Source organism: Verticillium dahliae, genomic scaffold, assembly GCF_000150675.1.
Source record: "Verticillium dahliae VdLs.17 supercont1.21 genomic scaffold, whole genome shotgun sequence".
In the NCBI taxonomy this organism is placed as follows: domain Eukaryota; kingdom Fungi; phylum Ascomycota; class Sordariomycetes; order Glomerellales; family Plectosphaerellaceae; genus Verticillium; species Verticillium dahliae.
In genome coordinates, this window is record NW_009276924.1 from 513,163 (window position 1) to 524,080 (window position 10,918).

Consider the following 10,918-nt stretch of genomic DNA (forward strand, 5'->3'; position numbering starts at 1 on the left):
GACTAAAGCGAGTCGATGGAGAGGAAATAGGAACCGGATCAGGACGAAGTCGAAAGCCCTTCCCTCCCCACCTCGCTCTTATGCCTTTTTGTGCAATGTAGACAGGTACCCAATCTTGCATTCATCGCCTCCGACTTGCTCTTTCCCACGGCCAGTCTGTTTCCTCGTCCTCACATCGCTCAATCCCGGTCACTTCCAACCTCACCATCGAACCCCCTCCTCAAATCGCTGGCTCAAGCGCCTTATCCTTCCTTCCCCCGCCCCTAGTCAAGGAGCGGTCACATCGCTCACATCAACTCGCGCGCCCCTCTCCCTCCTTGCTGTCCCGTCGCGCTACATCCACCACCCCCCCCCCGGCGGTGCAACCACCGCCTTGTTGTCCTCACGCCCTCCCCGGGATGAGAGCAGTCAGACCCCTGTCCTGACGCCTTGCCCACCTCAACCCACACTTGCAAGACTGGGTCTCGAGAAACACTGGCCCGCCTTTCCCCTCTCAACCTCCCACGTCCCCACCTACATCGTACCGAGCAGCGACGGCTAGCTTAGTTGCGTTGTCCTACCTAGCCCCCTCCTCTCCTCAACCGGGCAAGAACTGGTACTGACGGTGGACCACTCGACAGGAAGGTTTTTGGCGCGAGGACAGAGCTGGTCTTCAATTGAAACAGCAGGAGGCGAAGGCCGGGTCATGCGGATGGACACATGTCTTCGTGAGTCTAGACGGACTCAATGAAGAGCGACATCGCCGCCACGAGTGGCCAGACTCAGCCGCCCTGGGTACAACGACCTGTCGGCTGGTTGGTCGGTCAAGGCACCTTCTGGCAGATCGCGAATCTCCAACATGGGCAGCGGTGGGCACACAGACGAGCGAACGAAAGCAAAGAGCAAGGGGGGGCTGGTCCCGTTCGACCAGGCAAGAGAGCGACTGAGAAAGAGAGAGAAGGCGAGAAAAAAAAGAGAGATACTACGTACCCACCCCTTCCCTCCGCTCGCACACTCCTATACGCAGTCATTTTACAGGCTGGCATTGCGACTGACTGGGGCCGCTCTTGTCGGTGCTAAGCCTAAACTGACACCACAACCTTGTCGCTGTCACCCGCGCTCTTTTGCTGGGCAGGAGCTACCAGGGTCGGGTTGAAGCTCCAGGCTCCACGCTCCAGGACCCACGCTACCTTCTCCACCTGGACAAGCCCAGGACAAGTCCGTTGTTGCTTCCACCGCTCCCTGGCACCTGCGCCTCTCGCCGCCGCTCAGTGAAGGGGTGCTAAGTGCTCAGTGCGCTCCATGTTGGGTACAGGCCCCCCAGTGGCCTGCGCTGCCGCTCTCTCGCTCGCCCGCTCGTGGGTGCTCCCCTCTGCGACTCCTCCTCCCGATACCCTTTTGCACTCTTGAACCCCCGTGGGTTGTGGGCTGGTGTTCGCGGTCTGGCCGGTACATCCTGCCTCCCCGAACTGCCCCCCTAGCACTTGTACCTTGGTCAACCCTGCCCATACATCCTCATCCTGCCCGCTCCGGCCGGGATCTGCTGGTGTCTGGGTATCGACCTTGACCGGCCTCCTCCTCTTCCTCACCACCAAAAAACAAAACCATCCGTCCTTCGCCAGGACCTTTCCCTTTTCCTTTCCATTTCACGACACACCAACCACCTCTTATTCCTTCTCCCCTTCCCTTTCGCTCCCTATCCCAGCAGGTCGTGTCCCCCCGTGAAAACGGAGAGGAAGGTTAGTACTGTTTTCGCTTACAATGTCGTCTCTGCCCGCGCCGCCTGTCCCTCCATCCATGCCTTTCACTTCAGCCCAACCAAGCCAAAACCAAAACCGCAACTTGCCCCATCTCCTCTTCCACTTGTCATCGCGCATCTTGTTACTGCATCTCTTGCCCTCGGCCGCCCTCCACCCTCTCAACTCTATCTTTGCCCTCCTCCGCCTACCGACGGAAGCAGACCCCACGAATGCGGGAGCTGATTCACATTCGTATCTAGACTTATAGGGTTGAGCCTTCCAGCAGCCCGTGGGTTTTGTCGTTCCGAGCTGTCACCATCTCCGACCTTGTGAATCAACTCAAACGAAAGCCACCGCCCCCCTCCTCTCAGAGAGACCAGTCCCGAACATCTCTCGCCCGCTCTACCTCCTCCCCTGTCTCTGTCCTGTGCTTTTAGCTCGGCTTGCCCGCTCAATTCGCTCGTCTGCCGAGATTTGAAAGGAGATTCTGTTCTCACAACCTGCCGACGGATGTCACGATCACCACGAGCGCCAGCGTTAACGACTTTTTACGAGACCAACGATTGCTCCTGACGACTGCTGCCCTGTCTTGGATGCTTCTTCGATCCACGGCCGCCCACAATCGCTCACAAGTGTCCGCTGCCGCGTCCGCCAGCAAGCCCTGCATCTCAACCTCTCGACGGTGTGTGCTTGACACCAGCCTTTGAGCAATACCGTGAAGCTGGATCTCCCTCCGATTTCCCACGTGCAGACCCGGGGCCCGGCCGACGTGTCATACTACAACGCCCCCTCTAACCAACGGCCGCTGTACATGGGTACCGAGAGAATACCTTCTCTGCCATTGCCAGCTCAACACCAGGCCTACTCCTCTTCGGGGACATCATCACCTCGGGTCAGCTCCATCGGTTCAGCAGCCAGCTCCCACCTCGGTTCTCAGTCGTCCTTCACCTCGGCTGCCTCCTCCAACGGCCCCAAAACCCCCTCTCCTAACCTGCCCGTCACGACCGCCATTCCTGGATCTGCAAGCCAATCAATTGGAGGATACGAACAGTATCCCACTATGAACCAACCAGCCGCTGAAATGTACTACCAACAGCATATGTCTGCAGGCCAGCCTCCCTCCAACCAGACAGTAACATCGGGCATGTCTTACCACCACCAGCAGCAGCCTCCTCCGCTGCAGCCAAGCCATTTGCCCCAATACCCTGCACCTCCCGCCCAGCAGTACGGTCAGCCTTATGGTTATGCCAATGGCATGGCGTCGCCCCAAAATGCCCACCCGAACGTTGGAAACTCGATGGGCGCGTCTCAAAATGTGCTGCCGCTGCCCGCGCCCCCTAACGGCAACGCTTACCAGGGATTTGACACAACGGGCCAGGTGGCGCCACCTGGCATGAAGCCCCGAGTGACGGCCACGCTCTGGGAAGACGAGGGCAGTCTGTGCTTCCAGGTTGAGGCGCGCGGTATCTGCGTTGCTCGTCGCGAAGGTACGCATGAACGCACACGTGAAGCTTCGCCTTAGGAATGCATCACTAATCGTAACCGCAGATAACCATATGATTAACGGCACGAAGCTCCTCAACGTGGCTGGCATGACCCGTGGTCGCAGGGATGGTATCTTGAAGAGTGAAAAACTGAGACATGTCGTGAAAATCGGGCCCATGCACCTCAAGGGCGTGTGGTAAGTTTTACATTCTTCCTGTTCAGCTTGAGCCACTAGTTCCTGACGAATTCTCAGGATCCCATTCGAGAGGGCTCTCGATTTCGCAAACAAGGAAAAGATTACGGAGCTTCTGTACCCCCTCTTCGTCCACAACATCGGCGCTCTCCTGTACCACCCCACCAACCAAAACCGTACCAACCAAGTCATGGCTTCGGCCGAGCGTCGAAAGCAGGAACAGAACCAGATGCGCAACTCTCAATCGGGCCCAGGTCTGGCACCTATTCAGCAGCATCACCACCACCATTCAATGGGACTTCCTGGCCCCCAGCAGCCGCTTCCGTCTCACTCCAACATGGGACGACCCTCGCTGGACAGAGCTCACACTTTCCCCACGCCCCCGACTAGTGCTTCGAGCGTCATGGGCGGCAATATGGGCACTTCTGATGGCTTCCAGTGGGCCCAGCAGGGCCAAGGTATAGGCAGCGCACAAAATGCGAACCCCATGTCCATTGACACTGGGTTGAGCAGCGCGCGCTCGATGCCAGCCACACCTGCTACCACGCCCCCCGGATCATCTATCCAGAGTATGCAGCAGTACCCCGCCGCTAGCCAGTCTTACGACAACTCGCGACCCATGTACAATGCGTCCTCACAGCAGTCTCCGTACCAGACGACGAACCCTGGCCCACAGGATCGCTCCTTATACGGACACAACGATCCATACGGCAAGAATGACATGGGCCCTCCTTCGTCGCGCCCTGCAGGACCCGGCGCTCCCGTGGACCAAAAGGCTACGAACGGCATTATCTCGTCTTCGGACCAGAACGGCCACGGTGTCAGTCACCAAGGCGGCGAAGATGAGGCCGAGCATGAGCAAGATGCCGAGTACACTCATGACAGCGGAGCTTACGACGGCAACCGAGCTTCGTATAACTACGCCGCACCCCCTGTGGGAGCTTTGTCTTCCGAACACCACTTGTCGCCCGAGATGACGGGATCTCCCAGCCACGCCCCGACGTCCGGACGTGCGACGCCCCGCACGGCCGCGCCTCCTCAGCCGTACTATTCCCAGCAGCCTGGCTACAGCACCCCTCCTCGGGTTCAGCAGCAGCCATCCAGCAATCTCTACAGCGTCATGAGCAATGACCGAGGTGCAACAGGTGGCTCGGCTGGTAGTGACGTTTACGCCCCATCAGCTGACATTGGCTCCATGTCCAACGGCTATGCTTCGCAGCAGCCCGTGCTGAATGGCAGCGGCGGCATCAAGCGAGGACGCGAGGATGAAGATGATCTTCAGCGACCCCTGAGCGGCGGCCCCGGCATGGAAATGAAGCGACGGAAGACGCTCATTGACGGGACCATCCCTGCCACCGGTTACGATGCTATGGCCAGGCCAGCTTCTGCGACTGTCGCTCCTACAAGGCGGAGGTGAAGCAGCAAGCCGTTAACCATGTTTGCTATGCCACCCTGACTACACTTTTCGTCACAGCATCCCGCGGCGTTGTGGCCATGATTTCTGCGGCACGTCCACGAAACTTCGTGGATCGGAACATTGGGAGGCACCAGATCCTGCTCCCCTCAACACTCCTTCTCTCAATTCTCCTTGTTACCTTGTATTCGCAACATGACGTCAGCGCCTTGTGCTCTGCCCGATGCGCTGATGACCTTACGACGTACCGTTTTCATTTCCAGAACCTACCATCACGGGCTGTAGATGTCTGATGATTCACGCTTTGCATGGAAGGACCTAATGCCCGAGCGAGGTCCGCCTCGACTCTCGACTTTTTTGTTCATTCGATTCGACAGAACCCGGAGGTTTGACACACCGGGATCGACCATCATGGGCCTACCGTGAGAACTTTGCCTGGCATGACACTCGGGGAGAGCAAACCTGCCAGGATCTGTCTTGGTGGTCATGACATCTCGGTTAAACCTCTGGACATGGAGGTGAATGCTCAAGACAGAAGGGCATGCACCGGCTGGAGGCTGGAGGCGGCACATACCTTGAGGTACTATTTATGATGATAACGACTTATTAACTTCTACAAAAGTGTGTTGGAAACGTCCTTTCGGTAACGATCCCATGAATAACAATAAAAGGCTTCTCGAACGATTTTACCCCGAAAACGTGAATGCGGTTATAGTTTTTCCCGTGCCAGATTTCGAGCACATGACCAAAGAGGGTGCACAGAAACGGACCATGTTCAAGGCCTGGTGTCTAGGCGAGGACGCAAAGGTTCGTGCTTGTTCTGTAGGCTTGTTCATGAAGGGGAGGGGGCGGAGTTCTTTGCTCTCCAAGCCAAGGAAAGATCGCAACACCTAAGGTATATCGAAGTGGTAGTCGGGCACTGAAGGGTCACGCTGCTGATCTCGTTACATCCAGGGCTCGTTGTAGCCACGAGGCGCAACACTCGAACCTTTTTCGAGGGTGCCGCATCTCCTCGGTGTAGGTCTGAAACTTACTTTGGGGAGGGACAAGGAACGTCTGGTCAGGAGCCGGGCCTCAAAGCTTGAAAACGGGCCAGACTGATCCTGAATGAGGGATGGTTTTGGCGCTCGGCTGAGGGCTGGCATGTGGGAGACGTATGTGGACGGGCTGGCTCGTGGACGGCATCTAGGTTTGGTGCACCCCGACCCGTAGGCTGCAAATGTGTGCACTGCAATTGACGATTCGATGTGCATGTGATGCATTGCATTGATTTTGGGCGCTCTTGCAGTTCCATGCCATACTCTTGACCATTGAAATTTCTAGTATGACATGAGGAGTGGCATTTCCACGGTTTTTATCATCTCGTTGCACATTTATTAGAGGTTTTGGGTGTATCGAGGCCACCGTGAGTGATGTAGGTACCTACTTCCCCCACTTTGAGGTGTCCTTAGCGCGAGATCTCGCATAAGCTGCTACCGTGAGGACCGACCTCTTCTTCGACCCACTTCACCAACGTTGACCTCAGCTACCTCTGCTACCTACCGACCTACCAACCTACCTACCTTGCCTCTACAAGAACAATTTAGCATTTGCCCTACATACTCTGTTTTGCTATAAAACCCACAAAAAGGCCACCCGAAATCACCACCAACAGCAAATAGCTTCATCCCACTCACACTACCGACATCCACACCGTGGAAGAGAGTCTTGCCAGCAACCTCCAACGTCCGTTCTTTTTTGGATATCACCTACCAACATCGTCATACGAAACAGCTCTGAGGAAACCAGATAAATGGCAACTCCAACGCCAGGGGAAAAGCTGGCAGACAAGGCTCCGAAGCCCGGCTTGCCGCAACAGGGACGCACGCCGTCCGTTTTCCCAGCAACGACCCCGCCAGTATCGACGCCCTTCTCGCATGCGCACGTCGCATTTTCTCCTCGAGGGCCTAAGTCGTCACCGCAGCAATTTAAGAAGTCGCCAGCAACGTCGGCAACACTCATGGGTCACACGAATGCGCCCCTCAACTTTGACAGCCCCTCGGCGGCAGCAGCCATGGGCGCGCTTGGCATCGGCGGCGGCCTGGACCTAGGACTGGACAACGTCAGCGTCAACGGGCTCGGTGGACTCGGGGGTCTTACTGGCGAGGACGACAGAATCAAGCGTTTGGATGCGATCATCGACATTATCGGAGTTCGTGCCCCCGATCAACGACCCCGTTCCCAAGCGTTGAAAGAACATGGCTAACCGAAGCGGCAAACAGAACGCCAAAGGACGCGTCAGCGAAGCTGGTCTCGAACGCCTGTCTCAGCGTACAGGACTTAACAAGATTTGGGAAGACCACAGAACGCCTGACGGCAAAGTAAAGAAGACATTGGTGATTGCGGGTCACGGCCTCCAACTCGACATCATCCTCGACAACAATATTGTGGAAGGCGTCACGCTTGCGTTTCCCGAGTCCGAGTCACCCATTGTCGCAAAACACGTCGACCGCGCGGGGCAGATTCTGCTACGCGACTTGCAGCTTCTGCCAGACCAAAGTCCACTGACGAAGAAGATGGACGAATTCGCTGCCAACCTCGAACGGCTCGCAACACTGGACAAGCTTAGCATATTTCCCGGCTTGGACTGCCAAGAAGCAGTAGCAGGCATCTTTGAGAGCCTGGAAAGGCTATATAATTGGGAGTTGGCAAGGGTCAAGGAGGACCCCGCCATGGCAGGAAAGCCAGACGTTTTACTGGAGAGGACCGTCCAATGTTCAAGGAGCGGCCGTCCCGCCATGCATGCGCGCGACCAGGTCGGGTTGTCTCTTGATTACTGGGCCGAACGGCGCCTTGTACCACCCAAGACCCCAGCGACCGAGACGTACTGCGCAAACGCCGAACAGATTTGGTCTATCATAGTCGGATGCAGACCCTTGGATGGCGAGCTCTACCCCCCGATCCGAATTTCCGAGGACTGGATATCTCAAAAGGTTGAGAAGACCGATCCTGTTCCCACAGATCTGTTGGAACCCTCCAACGGTCCCCTGTTGGACTGGCTGGAACCGGCACCTACGGTCCTCCCACCAGCCTCGGACAACAAGGCAGTTGCAGTGGAAGTCGTCCAGCCAGACGGTACCACACAGCGATACCCCAACGTCAAGTTCGTTGCAACACTCAATCCCCCAGTCATCGTGCCCCAGGCTGTCTGTAATGCGCTGTACAACCTGAGCGGCGCGCAGCCACCGCCGATGATGCTCCCAAGCTACACATTCGACGGCATATCGTTCCCCATTGTCGACGGACAGAATCACGACGCCAGCGAACTCCGTACGATATCCTGCGAGAGGGATGTCTTCGTCTTGGGGGCACCACAGCGACGTAGGCACGAGAACACGCTCTTCGTGTATAAGCCTGTGTATGGACAGACCATCAGTGAGCTGCCCTTCTCGCATCCACGCCAGCTGGTCGCCATGCTTCCCACGCTACGGCAATACGCTTTCATCTCACGGCTCCTGGCACGCAGTTTTGGGGCTAACATCACTGGCTCGGGGCTGGAGAAGCTGGACAAATCCATCATCACACGTGAGGTGATGACGACAAGCGCCAAGTTCAAGCGTTTCGTAGCTGACAAAGAGGCAAAACGGGACTCGGAAGCGGAGAAACCGCTGACTTTGGACGTCGTGCTTTCCGTCCACCCCACTGCTGGTCTCAGTATCGTGTTCCCGTTCCGAGATGCGACCGCCAACATCGAGCTGCAGGTTCTCGCGAACGGGGTAGTCAATATTGTCTCACAAAATATCCTGTCCGACGAGTTGGATGCTGCACAGGACATCAGCGAGGGCCCTCGACGGAAGATGAAGCCACATGACCTCGGCAGGCTGCTCGAGGTGTTTGAAGATCTCTGCCAGTGGGCGGAATGGATTCGGAAAAACTTGTCCTAAGCCAGCAGGCAGCATCGTGTGGTCCTTCGAGTTATGATACCCAACAGACGTCGGCCCGGTCCTGGAGTCAGGCGTCTGTCATCACATGGGATGGAAGTGGGGATGTGTGTTTTTGCGTTTGACCAGCAGAGAGGATCATGTTTCCGACCAGCCTCCCTTACTTGCTGGCGCCATCAGGCTGGATGGCTGTGGTTGCTATGGCTTCAGGGCGTAGGAATGGGCAAGGCGTTCCTGTTAGGGGGGTATCCTGGGTTCTGGCAGTGGCATGGGACCAGCATGGACGGAGGGCTTCACCCTTCCGACTCTACTAAGCGACTTTTTCTTCTCCAGTAATAGCAGTAGAAAGCTGCCAGAATGGCGACAAAGCACAATCAACAGCGTTTGGTTCCAGATACCCCACGATACTCCCGCCCCGCCGCCGAGGTGACTGTTGTTTGAAGCACATTCCACAAGAGGGCTGGGGCTGTTGGGCTGTGCTTCAAGATCGCATGACGAGGGTGAACTGTCAGGAGCGCAACGTGGTGGTGTTGTCATCGTTTGACACCAACAGACTGCTGTCTGAGACTCACCAACAGGACCAGTGAGCGAAAACGCGAGGTCGGAGTCGCAACGTCCTATCTTCGTATCCAAGACATGGTGGGCGGTTGACGTCTCGTCACGTCGCGGAGTCGAACAGTTGGAAACACGAGTGGCATGCTGGGGAACTAGTGGAGTGTCCTCTGGAATGAAGGGTTCTTTGTGTTCCCCCCCTTCTTCTCTCCCCCTTACAGGCGTCATCCTCGTTGTCGTGTGGTTCGCCCTTCGGAGGGAAGTGCTAGCATGATTGTCAGGGATCGTGAATATTGGACCTCTTCATGCCCGACTGCGAAATCCACCTGGGCATAATTTGATTTTCAGATGGGATTGTCAATATCGATGTTTATGCTCATTAGCGCGGCGCTGTGTTGCTTCCGGGCCTTGTCCAAGATCAGGGTCATCTCGTTTTCCCTGTTTTTTTTTCCCTCCTGGGCTGGTGGGCTGCCCTATGAGCCTGATGGACTGATGCGACCAACCTTGGTGGGCTGACGACCAACAACGTGTGATGTTTGATGAACGCGGGCGGCGAAGATCTGCAACTCAGGGACGAGCTCGGACATCGATCCACGGGCGGCGCGCTATCCGAACTGTGTGCTGTTCTGCAAGCTGGAACAACAGAACCCTTTGTTTATGCCCCCTTTCGACAAAGCCCTTCGCTCGTCCCGATGGCGGGAGTCTGTGCCTCCGCTGAAGGGTCAGATGGATGCAGAAGGGAAAGGCCGAAGGTTGGGTGGGAAGGCAGCGGGAGGCCTAGGTGCGGCTGGCCCGGGACAGGCTCCACAAGGGGGGGTTGACGGGTCCTCGACCTCGTCGCATCATCAGGTAGTCAGTGATTTGCAAAGTATCGAAGTCTGTCTGGGCAACACGCCTACGGGGGCGGACGGCGCAGCCCCCCGGAGGCTATAGAGGTCTCACTAGCTGAGAGTCGGGTGTTCCATCTCGCCAACCAACATTCCAGCGCCATCTTCCTCTTCCAACCGCCATTGCCCCCCCGCCCCAGCCGTCCGTCCCAGCCGCATCACGAGGTATTGCGCCTCCCCGAGCGCTGGCCTGGGTGTGAGTAAGCAAAGTTCCGGCACACACACACACACACACACACGCGCGCGCACACTTCTCTTTACGAGCCGCCAAGGTGCTTGGGCCTCCTCGGAGCGGGAGGTCAGGCTGTGGCAGGCCATCCACGCAGTTCTCCACCGCGTCCCCGCCGCCCCCCCCGGTCCATACGGGCGGAAAGATTGACGAGCGGTGGCTGGCGGTCAAGCGAAATAAGACCTGGAGAGAGCATGAAGCATAATATTGGTTTGCAATTACACGAACCCCCCTTTTTTCTCTGCCATCGGTGGGGAGTAAGATGCGCATGAAATAGGGGGACAGGAAAAGGCTGGCAACCAAGCAGGGGAAGGGGGGCCTTGGAGGTTGGAGGGCACTCGGGGCGCCGGATGGTGAGTTGCAGCTGTGGTGGTGGTGGTGGTGTTGTGTGTATGTTATTGTTGTTGTTTTGTTTTGATCTCCATTCTTTTTGCCGAGTTGTCGGGGCGGCGGCGGCGGTGGTGTGATGGTGTGGTGGTGTTGATGGGGTGTGCGTGCACTATTGGTACATGCGCTGGGG

General features: G+C 57.0%; 2 protein-coding genes across 2 annotated transcripts; both read left to right on the top strand.

Moving 5' to 3' along the window:
• Positions 1 to 2,529: 2,529 nt before the first annotated feature.
• Positions 2,530 to 5,493, top strand: VDAG_08656 (cell pattern formation-associated protein stuA; the record flags this gene model as incomplete). Its single annotated transcript, XM_009652965.1, has 3 exons — positions 2,530 to 3,205; positions 3,267 to 3,399; positions 3,457 to 5,493. The coding sequence occupies 3 exons, from the start codon at positions 2,530 to 2,532 to the stop codon at positions 4,811 to 4,813; spliced, it is 2,166 nt and encodes a 721-aa protein (XP_009651260.1). The 3' UTR covers positions 4,814 to 5,493.
• A 1,109-nt stretch (positions 5,494 to 6,602) lies between these two features.
• On the top strand, positions 6,603 to 9,061 carry VDAG_08657 (uncharacterized protein; the record flags this gene model as incomplete). Its single annotated transcript, XM_009652966.1, has 2 exons — positions 6,603 to 7,001; positions 7,072 to 9,061. The coding sequence occupies 2 exons, from the start codon at positions 6,603 to 6,605 to the stop codon at positions 8,731 to 8,733; spliced, it is 2,061 nt and encodes a 686-aa protein (XP_009651261.1). The 3' UTR covers positions 8,734 to 9,061.
• Positions 9,062 to 10,918: the final 1,857 nt, after the last annotated feature.